General features: G+C 32.8%; 1 protein-coding gene across 1 annotated transcript in view; it reads right to left on the bottom strand.

The window, feature by feature from the left end:
- Positions 1-4,973: 4,973 nt before the first annotated feature.
- The window catches only part of LOC105832213, a 275,864-nt gene continuing 255,883 nt past the window's right edge, over positions 4,974-24,954 (bottom strand). Inside the window, 2 exon segments of the mRNA XM_036292296.1 lie at positions 4,974-5,121; positions 18,072-19,218. Of these exon segments, the coding sequence (XP_036148189.1) occupies positions 5,104-5,121; positions 18,072-19,218 (1,165 nt within the window). The 3' untranslated portion in view covers positions 4,974-5,103.

Below are 24,954 nucleotides of genomic sequence, written 5' to 3'. Positions count from 1 at the left end.
ACACGTCCATTAGTCTCATTTTTAAACCTTTTTCAAATATCTGTCTACATATTGCTTAAATATTATCTATGCTGTCGAAGAACGCAGTCTAAGACTTGTCTAATTTATTCCAGGATAGCAAATCTAGTAAAAAAATTTTAAAAATTTGGATTATTTCCATATCTAGTGTTGCTTAACGTTTAATTTTTTGCGATAATTTTGTATGTGTGATCACCCGAGCCATAGTTATATTTATTATAGCGTTGTTCAACTCTTGCAATCGGAAAAGTGGTCGCCTATATTTTTGTCAGCTATCGGAAATGTTGTTTAACTTCGAAGATCATATGTAAATTGATACTTCGTAATGATCCTTGAATACTTGATCCTTATGAATATATACTTATTACAATTCAATAGATATTATCAGAAAGATAAACAACATATGTAGTTAAACTATATTTATATAAATATAAACACAATTTTTTATTGATTTTTATATATGTGAAATAATATGTGGAACTTATGAAAAGATTTGATTTTGCTTTGTTTAGGAAAAAATTAAAAATAGATATTTCTTATAGTTGTTGAGATGAGAAAGCAGAAAAGGCTAGTTGAAATTATGTAACATGATAAAAATACATAAAAAATTGAGTTTAAATCAGAAAAACGCGCAGCGTCGTAGTTCTGTTAAAAAAAGTATATAGTACAAAGGCTGGATTCTGATATTATTGCTAGTACTGAAAATTCATAGTTTCCGTCAGTGGCGCCGACTTGGAAAACTTTTTGGGAGAGCAAGAGAAAAATTTCTAACGATCTTTTTTTTAGGCTAGAAAGATAAAAGTTAAATACACTTTCACATATAATATTATATCATTTCTTATCGTAAGTTGGAAAGTTCCCTAGCATTTTACAAACAGCCCGCAAGAATAATGCCGCAGGTTCTAAAATAGCTTCAAATATAAGTATGCTTCATATATAAGTATGTGAGTTTTAATATCTTATATAGTTACATATATTTTTATTTACATTGTACAAAATCAAGAAAGTTTATTTCAAATATTCGAGAAAGGAAGCTTATTTTCCTTATTTTTAGTTGGTAGTCTGATACGGACTTAAGCTGTGCGCGCGGTTTCTTAAAAAAAAAAACATTTTTCAAAAAGATAAAAATTATTGGGGGGGGCGACGCCCCCCCAATAATTTTATTGGAGGGGCCAAAAGTGCTCTGCCCCCCTAAGTCGGCGCCAGTGATTTCCGTTATGTATACTAATATAAATTTTCAGTACTGACAGTAATATCGAAACGCAGCCAAAGTTATAACAATCGCGGTTCAGCGATGTAGATCAATTTTGGACAGTACGTAGATGTTTGTTTTTTTTAAATAAATCTTAGATATAATCTAGAATCAAATTGTTACCTTAAAACGTGAAGTTTATTTAATTTTTAAAATTTTTTAAATAAAATAGACATCCATTTTCTGAGTAAGTCTTGGATTAAATCGAGATGAATTTTATCCAAATATATTAAATAATCTAGAGTAGACTCGATCATAATCTCGCAGTATTTTTATGACAACTCCTGACAAAATTTAGACGGAATATTAGACGTTTTACATTAATTCCGGACTGTATCTGGATGACTATATCTAGATGTACAAAATCTGTCTAGTTATGTCTATTCGATCAAAAATTTATCTGAAATATACATCTGGCACTTGTCAGTATTGTCCAATTTTTGCCAAGTTGGCCCGTCAAGGTTAAACAAATCTTAAATATCATTTAGACAAATCGCTGCCTTGAATTGAAATACTTTGACTAATTTTCAAAAATATTTAATAAAGAGTAGACACCGATTTTCTGAATAAATCTTATTGTTAGATTAAATCTGGATAGATTTAGCCATAATCTCGACGCAGTGTTTTTGCGACAACTTCTACAAAATCTAGACGAACTGCTAGACGTTTTGTACTAATTATGTTCTAAATTATATCTAGACATTTACATATACAAAATCTGTCTAATTATGCCTATTCGATCACAAATTTGTCTAGTCCAACTGTTGTCAAGTAAGCCCGTCAGGGATTTTGTGAATGTAGTTATTGATATGTTACGTTAGTTATGTTACTGTTAACTGGCTTTTACTGGGACCGACATTAATCCATCAGAAGATAACTTTGGCGCACTTTTCTTTTTTAAAAATTAATATACATCGCATCAAAGTTAAAATCGAATGGTTCTATCATACTAAAAAGAAGTAGTTTAATTCTGTTTTCTTCTATTTTTCTTCCGCATTAATAAGCAATATAAAGCGTGAAATAATGAGCAATATAAAGATGACTATTCATATAAATAAAATAAAAGTTCCCTACATTCTCTTCCACAAACAATGTCGAATGTATATCTTGAATAGTATTATATATTCTTCCGTTATTTTCTGAGTTTCGATTGTTGTGCTGTTCTTTTTGTACATTATTTGCACATGATGCCATTATCGGAATTTAATTGGATTTAGTTAATACATACTATCGAGAATATATTTCAATAGTGTATATGTGCGCGCGCGTGTACGTAAAAACGTAATGGCAAGCCATTAGCAATCTCAATGATTAATATTGCAAAAACACATTTCTTGTTTTTCTCACATTAAGTATTGCTGATGGCAAACGAATAACATAAGTTTTCCTTCCGGTGTCTTTCACACACAATATAATATTTACACATTAGAAGACACAAAGCACGAATAATGCTTCATCTTCTCATGACTTACTGATGGTATAAATCAACCCTGTGTACTTACAAGGGAACGGACAGAACTGTCCCTCACCGATTTTAATGAGCTTCGGATATGTTGTAGAACATAAGAAAATATTAGACCCATATTTTTTTTTATCTGCGTATCTCGTCATTTAGGGGTTGAAACCACCCCTCGAAAATAACGCATTTTTTTGTTTTTTACGAATATCTTTGAAAATATAAGGTTTATAAAAAAATGTTCTATACGAAAGTTTTATGGCATTTTATACTCTTTACAACAGTATATTTATATTTTTTAAAAATATCAAATTTTTTAATTTATCCCACCCTCCACCCCTTTTTTTCAACATTTTAAAAATTTGGTAAAGACAAAAATTAAAGAGCATTAAAAGCCGAATCCACCCATATATAATAACATATGGGTTCCATCATTCTCAATTATTAGCAAAACGAAACAGTAATCTCGCACTATAGGTGCCGCGCTAGAAGTAGTGTTGCGTTATTTCTTTAGTCGCGTCACACTCAATAACTGCCTCTTCTGCGTATATTTTTATATTAAAACATAAAAATGGATTAATCTTAATTATATAATACGCAACGTATTACACGATATAAAGCATAAATGCATATATATAACAAAAGTAGCATATATATACGTATGTACCTACGTACATTTTCATTGTTACAAATGCGAATATAAATTAATATGAAGCAAAATATTTTTTAACATTTAAAACTGCAAATACAATATAACAAAATATATAATATCAAGAGAAAAATATAAAACATAAACTGCAATAACTATTTGCATAATTATATTATTTACACTATATGCACGTAGCACGCTCTGATAATAAAGATAATATAAGTATATAAGTATATAATTTAATTTAATTTGAAGTTTGAAAATACATTTATACGGATGTATATATACATTTTGCATGCGACACAGACAAATAACTTTAATATCAGTGTTGATAAAGGGACCGGTTGTTTTCGCGCAAGCGCATCATGTGAGGCTTCAATAAAATATCCATTAGTAATAGGAAGGAGATCTTTGATTGTACATCTTTCATTCATGCTTTATATCGTGTAATACGTTGCGTATTATATAATTAAGATTAATCCATTTTTATGTTTTAATATAAAAATATACGCAGAAGAGGCAGTTATTGAGTGTGACGCGACTAAAGAAATAACGCAACACTACTTCTAGCGCGGCACCTATAGTGCGAGATTACTGTTTCGTTTTGCTAATAATTGAGAATGATGGAACCCATATGTTATTATATATGGGTGGATTCGGCTTTTAATGCTCTTTAATTTTTGTCGTTACAAAATTTTTTAAATGTTGAAAAAAAGGGGTGGGGGGTGGGATAAATTAAAAAATTTGAAATTTTTAAAAAATATAAATATACTATTGTAAAGAGTATAAAATACCATAAAACTTTTGTATAAAACATTTTTTCATAAACCTTATATTTTCCAAGATATTCGCAAAAAACGAAAAAATGCGTTTTTTTCGAGGGGTGGTTTTAACCCCTAAACGTCGAAATACGCAGATAAAAAAAATATGGGTCTAATATTTTCTTATGTTCTACAACATATCCAAAGCTCATTAAAATCGGTGAGGGACAGTTCTGTCCGTTCCCTTGTTAGAAAAGTATACCGTTCAGTATCATTGTATCATCTCTTTTGTATTACTCCTAAAATATTACATTTTAAAGCAAAATTAATATTAATTGTAAATGTATAACAAACATGATAGATTTTTTTTATTGCTGAACTGAATTGCAGCATACAATTTACTATTTATATTATAAAATTATAATTTTCTTTTTAGATATAAAATTTTCATTTTTTTAAATGAAATTGCGATAATGCATAATAGTTTCTTAATAGCTGTCCCAACTTTTTACCATGGGAGGTGGATTACCGACTACAACCTTAAATACACATATGTACAACATATGTATGTACACAGGTCGTACATGTGTGTATTAATTGCGGTCAATAATCCTATCTCCTATGGTAAAAAGTTGGGACAGCCATTAATAAACACCGTGTATATAAGCAAAAGTACAGAAGTAAAAAACACAAATCAAATTTCTTAGCACGGACTCCAAATGCTTTGAATAATATTTTAGAAGTAAACATTTTTTTTAATCAAACCTATTTGCAAAACTATTTTTTTGTAATAAGAAATATCTTCGGAATATTTTCTTGTGTCTTAATATAATTAATTTCAAAGTAAATGGTATAACTCTTAATATAACAAAAGAAATAAAAAATACTTTATAATCCTTGCAATATGATTGCTGTAAAAAATTTCCTTTACTGAAATTATTTTATAAAGTATAATGTTTATTCGCAATTAGTACCTCTCCGAAATCTGAAACAAAAACAGTTTTTAAAATTAGTTAATTAATTTTGTACCAACGTATTATTCTTAAGAAAATTCTCTGATTTAAAAATATAAACATAAAAAAAAGTTAAACAAAGTCTTGTGATTTTGGAGACACCCTGTATATATTTACACACACATGCACGCACGCACGCACGCACGCACGCACACACACACGGGGAGGGTGAGGGGGGCCTTCGGCACCCACCCTGTCGCCCCATCCAAGTCGCTAACCCATGTACATTGCAAACACAGCCATAAACGGTGTCCAAAAGCACCGTGTCCAAATGAACGCTGTGCAAACGATTGGTGTGCATCTTTCCGTGTGCAAATGATCGGTGCGCATCTTTCCGTGTGCAAATGATCGGTGCGCATCTTTCCGTGTGCAAATGATCGGTGCGCATTTCTTGGTGTACAAATGAGTGGTGGGCAAGTGAACGGTATGCAAGTGAATGGTGTGCAACTTTTACGTGTCCAAGTGAACGGTGGGCATTTTTATGAAGCTGAAGCTAGCGGCCACTTCCAGCGGCCAGATCCGAAAAGCCAGGGACGAAGATGGCGCGGGGCCCTCAATTAAAAAATCGACTTTACAACGTATTTATAGATAATGCATTGGAAATAGTAACACGAAATAACAAAATCAGATAAAATTAACATGAAAATATTGAAAATAATATTAATATATTATAAAATATGTACATAAAAATTATAAATAAATAGCGGCCAGATAGTCCACAAGCCACACGCATGGTGGTAAAAATTCAAAAAAATTATATAATGTAGTCTAGGATATGAAGAGACCAAAACACTTTGTAGTTTTCAGTATCACGACCCCATTGTTTATTTAAAAAAATATTAACAAATAGCGGCCAGATAGTCCACAAGCCACACGCATGGCGGTAGACATCCAGAAAAATTCTAGAATGTAGTTTGGGACATGGAGAGACCAAAACACTTCGTACTTTTTAGTATCGCGCCCCTATTGTTTATTTAAAAAATTATAAACAAATAGCGGCCAGATAATCCACAAGCCACACGCATGGCGGTAGACATTCAGAAAAATTCTAGAATTTAGTCTGGAATATGGGAAAACTAAAAAATATCTTGAAATTCTTTAAGATATAATAAAATAAATAAAATAATTCATAACAGTTTGCTTAAAGTTCAATAATAAAATTATTTATTTTTAACTGACAGTTTGATTGAGAACCCGATATTAGTATTAACCAAAGCCAACGACGGGGACGTTTCGGGATTCTGACCTCATTTTTGTTTTTTTTTGTTTTTAACTTTTTTTAAAACTTTGTTTTTCTGTTTTTTTTATTTTTATACTTTTTGAGGTTTTGTATTTTATTTTTTTTGTTTTTATTTATAAATTTATAAATTTATTTTACAATTACATACTTATATCCTTTAATAGACGATAGTTTAACAAATTATAAATGAAAAGATACAATGATATAAGTATGTAAATATAAAATAAAGTTATTTTATATTTAATATTAGAGTATAATAAAAATAAGATCTTTAATGGCATTTTTAAGTTTTAACGTTTGCATCTGTTTCGTGTTATAGGTTTCTTTTGATCGCTGCTTGTTATAATATTTAACGATGCGCATAATTCTAAGGTATTGTTAAATCCAAATGGACAGGATTTTGATTTTTTTATTAACATTATCGGATTTCCAGAACTCGAGTTCTTTGAGTTATTCATTCCGTCACTATTCAAGAATAGGGCGTTTGATTTAATATTGCGTTTTTCTTTTTTCACATCAATTTTTGCTTCGGCAAAATATGTCGCAATAATCTTTTCTTGCGTTGTTCATATTTTTTTCGTCAAAATGTTCCATTCTTCCCGTTGCAATTACATATGCCCAGCTGTAAATATGAACGCCGCAATTACCTCCAACATTGATATTTCCGTCAGTTTCAACTATTATTTGTGACAGAATATCGTTCGGCATATATAACGTCCAGTCAGGCCAGACAACATTTTGTTTGATGTTGATGAACATTAATATTCCGTTCATAATAATGTTGTTTGGGTTGCCATGAAGAGAGTCAAAATATATCATTACCTTCTCTTTAGGTAATACTGCTAACAATGTCCAATGAGTGAAATAATTTATTGGTATTAACCAAATATTTTTAGTCCACGCACTTAACATTGCACCCCACTTCTTATACCCACAGCTGATGGTGCCTCTTCTTAATATGCTTTCGCAGAACATGGTGTCGAAGACTAGTAAATCAAAATTTTTTCCGTCATTGCATACATTGAAAAAATGCATTAATCACTTCATCGCTAAGATATTTTGCAACTGATTTGTACGGCTGCGGTATCGTGAAACTATCAGTTGTGAGGATGTGCCCATTTATATTTTTCTCAATGCAAGGAAATCCGTCAGGATATCTATTATTCGTGGAAAATAAACTTTTTTCTACGTTTACTTCTGCAACAGTTATCGAACTTAGTTCGACATCCTCGTCACAAGTACTAAACTCGGATAAAATATTAACGCTATTATCATTATTTGTTACATTTAGATTGGACAATGATTCTTCGACTTCAGAAGCATCAGCTAGTTGTAGTGATTCTGACAAAAAAATAGGCTCACCGGTAATAGGAACGAATTTGTTATATTTAAGGAATCTGTTGGATCTCATGTGTCCCTTCTGTTGTCTCTTCCAAGTTTCAACGGGATTGTCCTGGTCTTTACTTCTTCTTTTAATTTGCCTCGTGGTTTTTAATGAGAATTTCCGTTCCTTCAAACCTCCCTTAATAAAATCGAAATTCTGCATTATAAATCTAGGAGCAGGCATTCTCTTTTTATGTACAAATTTGTAATGCTTGAGAATGTTATAATGGTTTTCTACTGGAGCATTACTATCACGGTATAAACCTACTTTCTTAACAATCACAGCAGACCACAATGGAAAATAGGACCACAATGGAAAATGGTGAGCGAGCGACGGCCGTTGCCTTTTGTTTTAGGCAAGCGCAATAGTACCGTGGGTCCACAGCGACGCATTCTCTAGTAAGCGTCGCCACGCTGTCCGATGCGGAGTCTTCAGCTTTTTCTCTTCTCTACCTCCCTCACTAGCGTGTTATTTCGTTGCGTCTGCAAATTCAGTCTGTTAATTTCCGATATTAGAAAATATAATTTAGCTTGCTTTTTTTTCTGAATGTATTAAAAATTATTTCTTACACAATGAATTCGTTAACGAACGAAATTATTTACGATGCAGCTTTGAATGGTTTTTATTCAAGTAATTTAAATTTTAAGGATTATATAAATAATCTAAAACGTTTTAAACAAAGCACGTGGATTCCAATTTGTAGGCTTGTCTACAAAAATTCAAAAGATGAGAGAACGTTTCAAAAGCACTGTCGAAAGTGCTATTACTTCTTTCGACGGAATTCTAATAATATATTAGAACGTATGACATACAAATACGAGGCCGACAAAGTTAAAAATGTATTGTTAGAAACGGATCATTCAAATACTGACTTGTCACATTATGACAATCGTAGTACACATATGAATGCAGAAAATATTGAACCAAATATTTCGTACATGGAAACGTGTTCAAATTCGGAACATATTAATAATGAAGATATTCGGAATGTACACGAGGAGCAAGAAACGATAATGCAGAAATCGAACAATGCAGATTTGAAAGCAAATTTTAATTTGAAAAATAATCAGAATAAAACCGATAATGTCATTTCTGCATTTCCGAAAAATAATTTTCACGGCACACTTAAAATTGAAGTTGCAAGTAGCGTTTCTGGAAGTCTAAAAGAAAGAAGTACATTTTTTTCATGGAAGGAAAGTACTTCCTTCATTGTTCCTGCCATGTTTTGGGATGAATTTTGGACCAGCGGGAAGAAAATGAAACAAGGCTGGTTTGTAGAATTCAACAAAATATTCAGCACCACGTATCCATATTGCGTTTTAAGTTGCCAATGGCATAAATGCTCATTGCAATGTAAAGGTGGCAAAAGTTTTCAAGCTCTTGCAAAGTGTAAACATACATCGTTCACATACATCACGATATAAATTTATCGTTAAAGAGGCGATTGCTTATCCGTATACAGATCATACATTGATGGTGTTTACAGAAGGTAATTTCGATCATAGTAGTCACGAAAACCATCGTCGTTTTGTGCAAGGTGCAACAAGAAAATTATATACGGAGGAGCTTAAAAAGTTGTCACCTTTATCATTAAAATTAAAACTATTGAACGATACGCCAGAAGATGTTCTGGAAATGGGTAACTTAAATTTGGCGTTATCTGGAGAAATACTTCAAAAAATATCCAGCGAGAATCATTCGAGAGATGATCTGCACAAGAATTTCATAACTTTGATGTCTAAGTTAGATGAACATTTCATGATGAACGTTTGCGGTGAAGTATTCGATGGATACATTCAAAGTTTCTCGGTGAAACCATTTTCTGTAACAATGTTTACCGAAGAACAAATTCGCTACTTTCTTTCGCAAAAGCAACGGTTTTTATACTTAGATGCCACTGGATCGTTGGTACAAAAACCTGACATTGTGAATTTGCATTCCGAAACTATTTACTACTACTGCATGGTAGTTCCGGGAGGGAAAGAGTTTGGACCTTTACCGATATTCGAATTGATTTCGGGAAAGCACGATGCTGTCACAATAGAAGGTCATCTGAAATCGTTAGTAACAATGATGAAGAAGATTTCGACGACAAAAATTCACAAAATCGAGACCGATTTTAGTCTGGCCTTGCTTCATGCATGTTCGTCGGCATTTAATGGTATGACCTTATGGCAGTACATCCAGTTAATGTACAATATTACCGAAAAGGAAAATAATAATGAAATAAAATTTGTCATTATTCATATATGTTCATCTCATTTGATAAAGACTGTCATTCGAAAAGGTAAAAAGTACTTTCCAAATAAAAAAAAACAATGGTTTTAACGTACAGCTATTGGCATATTTATTGGTAAGCCTTTGCACTGCGACAGCGTAGAATCTGCTACTAAGATCTACAAATCGTTCGTGCAAGTATTCGGTTTATCCGAGAAGGTGATAAACTTTCATTCCATTATTACGACTCTACGAAGCGATGAAAGCGAAATGAAAGAAAACGACAGCGTCAACAGTGACGATAATTCAGACGATGACGAAGATAATGAAAACATGAATAGCAATGAAATTCGAGATGATTCGACGGAGGAATGCATGTTATCGGAGGCAGAGAAAGAGGCAGCGTGTGCAACAAAAAATTCTCCGTACTGGAAAATTTTCCATGCAATTGAAATAAAAACATTGAAAGATAGTACATGCACCGAAGAAGAGAATGATTATTTCAATTTAAAAATTATTCGGTATATTGGAGATTTTTTGATGCCCTATTTTCCATTGTGGTCTGCTGTGATTGTTAAGAAAGTAGGTTTATACCGTCATAGTAATGCTCCAGTAGAAAACCATTATAACATTCTCAAGCATTACAAATTTGTACATAAAAAGAGAATGCCTGCTCCTAGATTTATAATGCAGAATTTCGATTTTATTAAGGGAGGTTTGAAGGAACGGAAATTCTCATTAAAAACCACGAGGCAAATTAAAAGAAGAAGTAAAGACCAGGACAATCCCGTTGAAACTTGGAAGAGACAACAGAAGGGACACATGAGATCCAACAGATTCCTTAAATATAACAAATTCGTTCCTATTACCGGTGAGCCTATTTTTTTGTCAGAATCACTACAACTAGCTGATGCTTCTGAAGTCGAAGAATCATTGTCCAATCTAAATGTAACAAATAATGATAATAGCGTCAATATTTTATCCGAGTTTAGTACTTGTGACGAGGATGTCGAACTAAGTTCGTCAACTGTTGCAGAAGTAAACGTAGAAAAAAGTTTATTTTCCACGAATAATAGATATCCTGACGGATTTCCTTGCATTGAGAAAAATATAAATGGGCACATCCTCACAACTGATAGTTTCACGATACCGCAGCCGTACAAATCAGTTGCAAAATATCTTAGCGATGAAGTGATTAATGCATTTTTTCAATGTATGCAATGACGGAAAAAATTTTGATTTACTAGTCTTCGACACCATGTTCTGCGAAAGCATATTAAGAAGAGGCACCATCAGCTGTGGGTATAAGAAGTGGGGTGCAATGTTAAGTGCGTGGACTAAAAATATTTGGTTAATACCAATAAATTATTTCACTCATTGGACATTGTTAGCAGTATTACCTAAAGAGAAGGTAATGATATATTTTGACTCTCTTCATGGCAACCCAAACAACATTATTATGAACGGAATATTAATATTCATCAACATCAAACAAAATGTTGTCTGGCCTGACTGGACGTTATATATGCCGAACGATATTCTGTCACAAATAATAGTTGAAACTGACGGAAATATCAATGTTGGAGGTAATTGCGGCGTTCATATTTACAGCTGGGCATATGTAATTGCAACGGGAAGAATGGAACATTTTGACGAAAAAAATATGAACAACGCAAGAAAAGATTATTGCGACATATTTTGCCGAAACAAAAACTGATGTGAAAAAAGAAAAACACAATATTAAATCAAACGCCCTATTATTGAATAGTGACGGAATGAATAACTCAAAGAACTCGAGTTCTGGAAATCCGATAATGTTAATAAAAAAATCAAAATCCTGTCCATTTGGATTTAACAATACCTTAGAATTATGCGCATCGTTAAATATTATAACAAGCAGCGATCAAAAGAAACCTATAACACGAAACAGATGCAAACGTTAAAACCTAAAAATGCCATTAAAGATCTTATTTTTATTATACTCTAATATTAAATATAAAATAACTTTATTTTATATTTACATACTTATATCATTGTATCTTTTCATTTATAATTTGTTAAACTATCGTCTATTAAAGGATATAAGTATGTAATTGTAAAATAAATTTATAAATTTATAAATAAAAACAAAAAAAAAAAAATACAAAACCTCAAAAAGTATAAAAATAAAAAAAAAACAGAAAAACAAAGTTTTAAAAAAAGTTAAAAACAAAAATGAGGTCAGAATCCCGAAACGTCCCCGTCGTTGGCTTTGGTTAATACTAATATCGGGTTCTCAATCAAACTGTCAGTTAAAAATAAATAATTTTATTATTGAACTTTAAGCAAACTGTTATGAATTATTTTATTTATTTTATTATATCTTAAAGAATTTCAAGATATTTTTTAGTTTTCCCATATTCCAGACTAAATTCTAGAATTTTTGTGAATGTCTACCGCCATGCGTGTGGCTTGTGGATTATCTGGCCGCTATTTGTTTATAATTTTTTAAATAAACAATGGGGGCGCGATACTAAAAAGTACGAAGTGTTTTGGTCTCTCCATGTCCCAAACTACATTCTAGAATTTTTCTGGATGTCTACCGCCATGCGTGTGGCTTGTGGACTATCTGGCCGCTATTTGTTTATAATTTTTTAAATAAACAATGGGGACGTAATACTGAAAACTACAAAGTGTTTTGGTCTTTCCATATCCTAGACTACATTATATAATTTTTTTGAATTTCTACCACCATGCGTGTGGCTTGTGGACTATCTGGCCGCTATTTGTTTATAATTTTTATGTACATATTTTATAATATATTAAAATTATTTTCAATATTTTCATGTTAATTTTATCTGGTTTTGTTATTTCGTGTTACTATTTTCAATGCATTATCTATAAATACGTTGTAAAGTCGGTTTTTTTAATTGAGGGCCCCGCGCCATATTCGTCCCTGGCTTTTCGGATCTGGCCGCTGGAAGTGGCCGCTAGCTTCAGCTTCATGACATTTTTTCGTGTGCAAATATCCGGTGGTCAAATTTTACGTGTGCATATAACTGGTATACATTTAATAAAATTTCTTTTGTGTCAAAATGCACAGTGTCCAACTGCACCGTGTCCAAATGCATCGTGACCATTTAAACCGTGCACAAGATATTGTGTCCAAAAGCACCGCGTCCAAATGCACCGCCTCCAAATGAACCGTGTCCAAGTGAGTGCCACCCAATGCGTAGACTGGGGGGGAAGAAAAAGTATGGCAGGAGATAGTTGACAAGGTTGGGAAAGAAGGAAGAGGGAGAGAGGTGGTTGGAGGGATTGGACAACATGTGAGTGAAAAGGAGAAGAGAGGAGAGAGAATCCTAGCGTGAGAAGAGGGAAGGGAGTGAATGTGGATAGAGTGGTGAAGAATGAAGAATGAAACGGATGAGCGCCGGAAGCGGGGGTCTACGTATGAATGTGGGGATGAATGGATAGTGGAACGTATGTAATCTCTTTCTCTCATGACGTAATATTAAATTTAGTATGCGCGTCGAATAGTCGAAAAGGTATTTTTTTGTAAGCGGAGCGGGAGTTTGCCTGTTCCCCGCAAGAGAATGGCAATAAAGTATTTATCTATCTATAAATTTATCTTGTTTATTATTGTTTATATTGTAAGGTAGTGTATATCCCAGTAACATTATAATTAACATGTGTAAGATTGTAATCTTCCTACGACCTTATTACAATGTTCGATGCTATGAGAATAGTTGCTCGTAATTTTATGCATTTATACTTATTTTGTAAAAAACTAAGAATAATGTAAATAAAAATATTATTTGGATTTATGTAACATAATAATATTTTAGGGACATACACATGCACACACTTGGCGCCTTTTAGAATCTTAAAAAAAAAAAAACTTTTGCTTGGATTAGTATTGCTGAATGTGCCTTACAAGAAGACCCTCCAATGTGATAATAATCGATTCTAATGAAATTTATTCCTGTCTATATATTATTATGTCAAGAGTTACTAGATAAAAGGATAATCGACAATATTCAATCATTCATGAAAACATCGTAATTACATCATACCAACCCAAAGAAGAAAATATTTCAGCAAGAAACGCATAGCACAGCGCGTACCAATGTGCTAGATTCGTAATTTTGACATTACGGGTTTAAGTCTCGATGAGCAACTTTTTTTTCTTGAATAAAAAAAATGTTTTTAATGATATATGATTTTTTAACATAAAATTAATATAATAAATACGTTTTAATTATTTATTTCATAAAAGTGCATTTTTTTCTTTGCCTGGTAAATTTGTTATATATTCTATAAAATGACTGGAAATTAATAGATGTAATTGTATTTTTAAACAGTAATGACAGTAATAAAATATAGACAACGCAAATAAATTTGAAACGTTTTAGAAGAACGAGCTTTTTGCTGAATTATTTTCTTCTCTGAGTTGATATGGTGCTCGTAATTACGATGTTCTCGCGAACGGTTCAGTATTGCAGACTATTCTTTTACCCAGTAACACTTGATATGATAATATATCGATAAAATAAGTTTCATCGAAATCGATTATTATTACACTATAGTATATCTTCTTGTCAGTAGAGCTTATCCCATTAGTCTGTGTCAGAGAGAGATAACAAACTATAATATTTGGTCCATCCATTTTTTGTGGCCTATACTTTCTACTATCTCATAAACAGTCTATTTTAATATTTTTATCTTAATATAAATTATACACACTAAAATGCAACTTATTTTAAAATGCATAATTTTGTATAATTTTAAATATTAAAGGTATCTTATTGTAAATGGCTCTTATTATAAAATAATAAAGAACACTGTATAAGTGTAACGAGAGCCAAAGCTGGATGTTAGTATATTATTGTAGCTTAAAGTATATTATTATGTATAAAACTTAGTTACAAACGTTTTGGCGCATTGTTTTCGGCCATTTTCAGTGTATAATATAAATATGATACAATTAATTTGTTACTTGGTCGTTAGAGATAACTTCTCAGTGCATATAAAGGCTATTCTACAATTGCGTAAGCGTAAGGTTGTAGGAGTAGGAGTAGTAGTAGTCATAAATGTTTTACAACGGATCAATCTACAATAGAGTAAAGATACGTTGTAAACTTGATTACAGCAACCGATCAGAGTGCAGTAAATTATGGCGGTGTGCGGCATGATGACGTGAACAGCACTCTGATTGGTTGGCTCTTACGTTCACATCTGTTATAGTCGTGAAAGATGAAATTCAACCATCTTCCACAACACGCTCTACAACCGGAAGTATCGCTTTACAACGACGCCTTACAACACTCTTACAACCACTTACGACCACGCTTACGCAATTGTAGAATAGCCTTAAGGTTGTAGAACAATGTATATTTGTTGGAAGATGCCAAATCTTCTCCATTACTCAGAAAACTTATTGTGATATGGTTGAGGTTCCCATGCTTTAAAATTGCATAAATAAATTTTATCTCTGGTCCGTCGTATGTCACGTTTACGAATTTCTATTGTGTGGACAATTAATAACACAGGCACACACAAAAAGTGGTTGGTCGGACTAGACTAGTCAATCCTTATGTATTTCGACCCGCTGAATCCGAATCCAAGGTCAGAATTGCAAAGTTAGTTCGCATTTCCTAACCTCAAAAAAAAAAAAAAATTTTTTATAATGTTGGTCCGGCGGAACAGAATAGTCTATCTTTATGTATTTTGACCCGCTGAATCCAAATTCAATGTCAGGATTGCTGCATTGGCTCATTTTTTCCTAACCTCAGAAAAATTTTTTTCTTATGTTGGTCCGGCGGACCAGATTCGTTTACTTTTATGTATTTTGACCTGCTGAATCCAAATTCAAGATAAGAATTGCTGAATTGGTTCATTTTTTCTTAACCTCAAAAAACACCTTGTAAAAGCAGTTTGAATCACAAATGTATGATCCGAAACGTGCAGGCTTGCGTAACCACATTACTCGGGGAAAATTTTCTAGGAAACCACAAAAATGAAGATCACAGAGAAAAGGTAGCGGAAGTGATGAAAAACTATAGAAAACTAGGTTTTCTATATGTCTAATGAATCTTAAGTTGCATTTCTTAGATTCTCATATTGACTACTTCCCAGAAAATCTAGGTGATTATAGTAAAGAACATAGAGAAAGATTTCATCAGGACATCAAGGAGATGTAGTATCGATATTAAGGCAAGTGGGATGTGAATATGATGGCTGATTTCTGCTGAACGCTCAAACATGATGTCTCTGTGAAAGAAAAAAAACGTAAGAAAAAGCCATTGCACAGAATTTTCGAGACTAAAAGAAATATAATAGAAAAAGGGAGTGAATTTTCTACGCTATTTACAGAAGCTCAAACTTGTCATACGTATTGAATTTTCCCCGGGTAATGTGATTACGCAAGGCTGCATGTTCCGGATTATACATTTGTGATCCAAACTGCTTTTACAAGGTGTTTTTTGAGGTTAGAAAAAAATGAGCCAATTCAGCAATTCTGACATTGAATTTGGATTCAGCGGGTCAAAATACATAAAAGTAGACTATTCTGGTCCGCCGGACCAACATTATACAAAAAATTTTTTTTTGAGGTTAGGAAATGCGAGCTAACTTTGCAATTCTGACATTGGATTCGGTTTTAGCGGGTCAAAATACATAAAGATTGACTAGTCTGGTCCGCCGGATCAACATTAAAAAAAAATTTTTTTTTGAGGTTAGAAAATGCGAGCTAACTTTGCAATTCTGACCTTGGATTCGGATTCAGCGGGTCGAAATACATAAGGATTGACTAGTCTAGTCCGCCGGACCAACCGCTTTTTTTTGTGTGCCTGTGTAATCACTAAAAAGGAAGTCAAGTACATTCTCCACCACTGTCACAATCACTCTGTGTTTGTATAATTTGTATAATTTTAATAAAATTTCTTGCATAATCCAGTATTTTTTAATGATTTGTCCTTAATTATAAAGTAGCAGGACTAAACAAGATTTTTTCTCATTTAATTTACTTTATTATTTATAGATATACAAATTCTATTTTTTCAAATAGAATTTCGGGTACAGTTCCGAAAAGGGTAATCCTCCGATCGCGCTGAAATTTTAACCAAAGCTCACTTTTGAAAAGAAAGTTCCTAAAAGGATTTTTGGCGACAAAACCTCGTTTGCCCCCCAGTCCCTTTCAAAGTTTTTACAGTTCTTACTAAATATCTCGGAAAATATTGATTTTAGAGAAAAAAGTTTGAAACAAAAAATGAAGCTTATAAAAAGTTCTACAAAAAAGGTTATATACATTTTTTACGTAAACCTATTATTTTGGCTGTTATGACCCAAAATAACTCGCAGCTCAAGAAAAAAATTGTATTGGAAAACTGCAAACACATGTAAACTTTACTTTGTTTGCAATATGTACATGGTTAGCGACTTGGACGGGATGGGTGCGGGAGGGGGGCCGAAGGCCCCCGTTGCACCCCCCCGTGTGTGTGTGTGTGTATATATATAAACTTTTTTGTAGAGCTTTTTATGAGCTTTATTTTTTGTTTCAAACTTTTTTCTCTAAAATCAATATTTTCCGAGATATTTAGTAAGAACTGTAAAAACTTTGAAGGAGGCTGAGGAGCAAACGAAGCTTTGTCGCCAAAAATCCTTTTAGGGACTTTCTTCTCTAATCAAGGGTGAGCTTTGGTTAAAATTTCAGCGCGATCAGAGGATAACCCTTTTCGGAACTTTATCCAGAATTTCTAAAAAATACAATTGTAAAAACTTAATTTAATAAAAATAATTGAAATTAGGACTGATGATGATCAAACATAAAAAGAGACAATATCTGTTTGTAGTGATCTACAATGGATCTTGTCTAGTAATTTTTATATGAATTTTTGAAATCTCTAATTGACGTGAACTATGCGCTCCCTACTCGTTGAACTTGAAACACAGTCCTTAACTTAACTTTATTAAACAGTTTAAAAAGTAAAATAAATTATAAGTAATCTCATTTATTTTAAATATCTTATATAGTATAACATGGTTTTGTACATTTCAATTTCAAAGGACTTTTGGTTATTGTTTTATCTTACCATACTTACACTTTTTAATTTTTCACGTCCGCCAAAATTTCGAATGGACTCCAACAGCATATCTCTAGGATTTAATTGAACCAATGGGATCGATTTAGGTTTTGTTTTGGTGTTTTTTAGTGTCACCCCTGTTATTACTGGCATTGTTGGAGGTTTAGGAGACTGCTTGTTAAAATCATCAATCGTCGACAGACCGTTGTCGTTTACCTCATTATTGTTTGTCTTTAAATCAGAGGTGGGTATTTTGAATCCTTTTACAACGGGCATCGGCAGATTAATCTTCACTGCATTATTAACATTGCATCTGAAGGGTATTTTATCTTGTAAGCCAAGATTACAGTTTGTTCTATTCACGTCTACAGACATGAATCTTCTCACACGCAAGTTTTGCTGAACTTGACTTTTAGATGAAAATTTGTCTTGGTCAGTTGCTCTCGTAAACCAGCCGTGGTTGTTATCCTTGACGCTTGAGTTCGTAATTTTTTTCATTTCGTTCGATTGCACATCGCCAGGAATCGCCGAGGATCCATCGCTGTATTTAGGGTTCTGTTTAAAATTCGGGTATTGACTAAACGTCTTCGTCAACTCTTTGAAATTTATTGGCGTAGTGTCGACCTCATTCTCGTTGCTCTTTAACATTTCTCTTGGTGCTTTGGTAGAAGTTCTCTTCAGCTGAACCCCAGTTACGATGGCTCTATCTTCGTTCCTCGTTAAATAAGAAGACACCGCATTAAATCGGTTCGATATTTTAAAATTCGATGCTGCCGTGTGTGCTATTAACTTCTTTGCGATTAATTCGTCAGAATTTTTATTTGCCAAAGAATCGATATTAAGTTTGTGCCTGATGATGTTATTTTTACTAACGCGGTTGATATAATTCACATTACCTCTCTCCTTCTTCATTTCATTAATATTAACAATAGTCTTGCTGTTAATAGTAGTTTTTTCTTGTTTGCAATCAGAATCCGTTTTGATCTGGACGTTGATGCTGGGTCTCTCCGACCAAATGCCTAAACTGATCGCAGGTGGACTGGTGTAAACGTAACGCTTTGCGCTTTCCTCCCTCTGCGATCGTTTACATTCCGATTTATCACAAGATTCGTGGGTCGAAATTGAACTCATTCTGATCGAATGTTTGTGGGAATCAGCCTTGTATCTACAAAATATTATTTTATTAAAATAGACTTGCAAAATATATAGAAGAGAAAGTGATATTACTGTCTCTATTTACATTTCAAACAATAACTTTGTTAACCCTAATCCTTCTAAGTGTTACGAATCGGATTTCCCCATCCGATCTTGTAACCGACATATGTAGGCCGCAATTAAGCATTGGGCGCCCTCAAACTTTAAATTTCATACATTGGTTCGTAAGTTATAATTTTTCAAAGAGAACAAGTCATAATGTGCATTTCCTTCCTTTCTTTCCTTTTATTAAAAAGGGCATGACATCGATACTCGAATCTATCGAAGTGTATTGTTGTCGCTTTTCCGCGATGCTGATTGGTTCTCTCGCTGCGCTTATATAGGCTCCGTTCCGATATTCACTACCAGTACTGAAAATCTATAGTTTACGTTACATATACTGTAGATTTTCAGTACTGACAGTAAATATCGAAACGCAGCCTTAGTGTTGCAAGAGTAGCTGTCATTGCGATTAAATTTTGACAAATTTGTATAGATGGTTATGTATACAATTATCATTAAAATTTATTTTTAAAAGAAAGAAGAAAAGAGAGAGAGAAAGTTAAAAATAGTACAGACAAAGATAAGAAAAAGAGTAAAGTAAGTTATTTACATGTAAATAAATTATATTTACAATATCTAAAAAAATCTAAAAAAATCTAATCAATATCAAAAAAAGATTATTAATGTCGAAATGTTATTTTTAAGTTTATGTCTGATACAACATGAATGTTATAAAATAAAATATCAATTTTTTTTATAGAAAAAATGATTATAAATAAGACTAAAGACAGCAAGAGATAAAAAAGAAGAAGAAACACAAAAAGAGAATTGATTAAAAAAATAGAAAGAGAGAGAAGCTTCTGATGAAGAAGAATCGCAGAATAGTCAAAAGTAAGAAAATCTCTCTTTCTTAAGAGGATGCTAAACTGCCCATCAAACTTGATTGAGGTCGATAATGCAGAGTCATTATTTATCCTTGTTCATAAAAAAATTTGCTTTAAAATACAAGTTACATAGCTTATACTTACAAATAAATGGTATCTTGCAGTTTGGAATAGATTAAGAAATAAGACTATATTTGTCAAATTACGATTACAAGCCGTAAAAAAACATCCCTTACGAAAAAAACACTAAAAATAACATTTTAAAAAATACTCAATTTGAGCATAATTTGAGACAAGGGGTAAACACTCAATTCAGTGTAAACACTCAACTTGAGTGTTCGCTTCTTAATTTACTTTTAATTAGAGTGTTATTACTCTCAACTTGAATGTTCGCCATCTAATTGAGTGTTAATTTCAATGTTAATCCTAAATTTAAGAATAACACTGAAATTAACACTCAATTAGATGGCAAACATCCAAGTTGAAAGTAATACTCAAATTAATACTCAAATTAATACTCAAAGCCAGCTGAACACTCTATAGTTGAATGTTTCGATTGAACTTGTTTTTCTTGCTTTTGTTTTTATTTAACATTTTCTAATCCAATGTTTGAAAGTGCACACTCAATATTAAGTGTATACCTTCAACCGATAGATGTTGAGTGTACATCTCCAACGTTTCACTATTCACACTTTATGTTGGAAGTATACACTCATTTATTGAGTGTCATATCCAAATGTTGAAAGTATACTTGCAAATATTTAATATTTAAATCCAAACTTTGGTATGAACACTCAATCACTGGGTGTACACACTCAATGTTCGAGTATAAATACTCAATCTTTAGTGTAAATACTCCAGATTTGAGCGTATACACCTAAATTTAGGAGTAAACTCCCAAAATCAAGTATTAACACTCAATTTTGAGTGTAAACTCTCAAAATTAGAGCGGTTTTTCCATAAGGGATATTTATGTAATCAAACATTTTATTTATTTAACTCTTCGAGGTCACACTTCTTTTTTCTAACGTCGAGGTCACACTGGGTGGTTACCATCCATCGTCATTTTTAAAGTGCTTTATGAAATTATCAAAAATATGCTAAAAAAAATTTATGGATAAACTTGAATGTTTGGAAAATGTATTCTGATATTATTTAAGCAAAAATCTAAAACCGTTAGTACCTAAAAAAATTTTTTAATCTTCCAACATTAGAAAAAAAAGTTTCTACAAAATAAATTATAACTTTTTTAATTTTCAATATTTTTAGCTAAAAATTTAGACTTTTATTGTTTAAGGAAAAAATCTTGAACTTCAAGGAAAAAAAATGTCTGCCCATTTTTTCAAAAAGAGTATTTACTTTGCATACTGAACATGGAGTACTTTAGTATACTAAAAAACAGGTATTTTCATAGAAAAGTCATATTACGATAGTATTTACTTAAGCGTCACTTTTTTGTATGTCACGCAAAACCATTTTTTCCTCGCAAAATAGATTGCGGTCTACCGCGTGCACGCAGTGTTAGAATGCGTTAATCTTACGTTACATTTTCAAGATCACTGTCCATCTCATCCACAGATTGCTCTGATTCGTTTGAATATGATTCTTTGAATATGATTTTCCTCGACATCCAAATTAACATCGTTGAAAACATTGCGTCCATCATTTTGTAAAATATCTTACACCGATCGCTGCCGTTATAAGCCATTATGCTGCATATTTTCGAAGAATAAATTAACATAAAGATTTTTAAAAAATTCTAGGCATAAGAATCTGTATTACATCATACTTTTACACTTTTTAAACCACAAAAAACACAAAAATTCGAACCACTAAAAACACAAAAAACACACGGAGGTCACACATTGGGTGGCTACCACCCTACCTTGTCTTTGGACGATTGCCAAAAACAAACCAACGCGACTTTTAGTTACAGAATAGTACAAGAGCATAGATGATACCTTGAATTACCATTAAATGGCGTTACTAGTATCATTTTTTTTAAATCGGAAAGATATAATGTGTTGAATTTAAGCAATAGGTGGTAACCACGAGTAAGTCTCAGATGCGCACAGCAATAAACGGACACAGCAGGTTGAGTGAAACAGACACAGTAACAAACAGACAGAGACTAAACGGACACAGTAACAAACGGACACAGTGCGAAACAGACACACACCAAATGCGCACAGACCAAACGGATACAGTAACAAACGGACACAATGCGAAACGGATACAGACTAAGTGCGCACAGACTAAACGGACACAGTAACGAACGAACACAGTAACAAACGAACACGGTAATAAACGAACACGGTAACAAACGGACACAGTAACAAACGGACACAGACCAAATGCGCACGGACCAAATGCGCACAGTGCGAAACGGACACAGTCGCAAACCCATGTGGTGCAGAGAATGCTTTGCGCACGCACGCACGCACGCACGCACGCACGCACGCGCGCGCACACACACACACACGGGAGGTGCAAGGGGGACTTCGCCCCCCCCCTCCCGCACCACCCACGTCGGTAGGAGTGCCCTGAAAAGTCGCAACCCATGTGGTAAGTTCGTGCGCATTTGGTCCGTGCGCATTTGGTCTGTATCCGTTTGTTACTGTGTCCGTTTGTTACTGTGTCCGTTTATTACTGTGTCCGTTTGTTACTGTGTCCGTTTATTACTGTCTGCGTTTGTTACTGTGTCCGTTTGGTCTGTGTGCACTTGATCTGTGCACATTTGGTCTGTGTCCGTTTCGTACTGTGTCCGTTTGTTAATGTGTCCATTTGGTCTGTGTCCGTTTCACTCAGCCTGCTGTGTCCGTTTATTACTGTGTGCATTTGGGACGCTCCCGTAACCACCCAGTGTAACCTAGAAGGGTTAAACGCTTTTATCACATAAATATCTTTTTTTTACGGCTTGTAATTGTAATTTGACCATTATGGTCTTATTCCTCAATCTATTCCAAACCCCGGAACACCATTCATTTGTACGTATAAGCTGCATAACTTGTATATATATTTTTTTGAAGCAAATATTTTTATAAACAAATAAATTTTAAAAAATTTTTTGCATTCTTGGTCTTTATCTGTTCCTGATCATCCCTGGGCTTATTTGTGTACGTACTTTAAAAGTGTAAAAGGATTATCAATTCTGTAAATTCAATTCGAAACTAAATGGTTGAACAAAATGTCGATAAATGTGTAAAAATGTATATGTGCATACTAATATGTAACATGTATATAGGTGTATAAATATGTATATACATATATATGAACGTGTGTGCGCAATTTATCTTTTTCTTTCTTTTTTTTAAATGTAAGTAATGCTTTCCTTTTTTTGTTTTTATTTAATACATAGTTCTAATTTAGAGCTCCAATATTTAAAAAAAAGTAATGTTAATTAATTAATACTATTAATTTTAGAGCTAAAAACTCGCAAAATAATTAAATGTAAGAGAGAGAGAGAGTGAGAGGGGTGGGGAGGGCTTTGAGTAGGGAGAGGGAGAGAGAGGGAGAGGGGGAAGAGAGAGAGAGAAAGCGGGGGTGGAGGAGCGAGAGAGCAGAGTCGTGTCGATCTGCGCTCGGCTTCGCTGAGCGCGCTCGGCGCTCTCGGCGAGGTCTGCTCTGCGACGCGCTCGCTGCATGAGCCGCTTTCGCTTCGACCCTTACCCGTCCCCTGCTCCGTAACATTTTTCAGACAAACAATTGAACCATTACACGTAAAACTTTGACAATCCATACATACTATTGACGATCTTTCCATTCTTTACAATTAATCCCCAAGGTAATGAAAATGCAAATTAAAAAATAATGCATTACTTATTATTTTTTAAATAAATAATTATTTCTTTACTCATTAATTATTAAAAAAGTAATGCGTAATAAAAAAAATCGCATTACTTATTAAAAAAGTAATGCGTAATAATAAAAAATCGCATTACTTATTAAAAAAGTAATGCGTAATGAAAAAAATCGTATTACTTATTAAAAAAGTAATGCGTAATGAAAAAAATCACATTACTTATTAAAAAAGTAATGTGTAATGAAAAAAATTGCATTACTTATTTCAAAAGTAATGCGTAATGAAAAAAATCGCATTACTTATTAAAAAAGTAATGCGTAATAAAAAAAATCGCATTACTTATTAAAAAAGTAATGCGTAATAATAAAAAATCGCATTACTTATTAAAAAAGTAATGCGTAATGAAAAAAATTGCATTACTTATTAAAAAAGTAATGCGTAATGAAAAAAATCGCATTAATTATTAAGAAAGTAATGCGTAATTAAGGATCTTCGCATTAGTTATTGAAAAAATATTTTTTAATGAAACCGTAATGCATTACAAAAAGTAATGCATTATTTGCCCCTGTTTAATACATATTTGAAAGATACGTATTTAAAGAAAAAAAGGAAAGAGATTAGAGAGAAAGAGGGAGAGAGAGAAAGAGAGAGAGAGAGAGAGAGAGAGAGAGAGAGAGAGAGAGAGAGAGAGAGAGAGAGAGAGAGAGAGAGAGAGAATAAAAATAAGAAGGAAAATTATCAGGTAACATTAAAATATAATATAATTTATAATTTAATTAACTATTTTCCTTATAAAAAGATACTATTGGGTTATTGAACTATTATTCGATAATAAACTACTGATAACTATTGAAACTAACAGGAATACTATTATTGGACACACTATTAGTTGCAATAGTTTTCAGTAGTTTTTCGGCGAATATTCCAATAGTCCAATTGTATTTTTTCATAAAAATTAATTTAAAATAATACATAAAATATATATTATACTGAGCAACAAAATTAACGCAACAAAACT

This window comes from Monomorium pharaonis, chromosome 9 (assembly GCF_013373865.1).
Source record: "Monomorium pharaonis isolate MP-MQ-018 chromosome 9, ASM1337386v2, whole genome shotgun sequence".
Taxonomy (NCBI): domain Eukaryota; kingdom Metazoa; phylum Arthropoda; class Insecta; order Hymenoptera; family Formicidae; genus Monomorium; species Monomorium pharaonis.
This window is presented reverse-complemented; position numbering and strand designations above follow the sequence as displayed.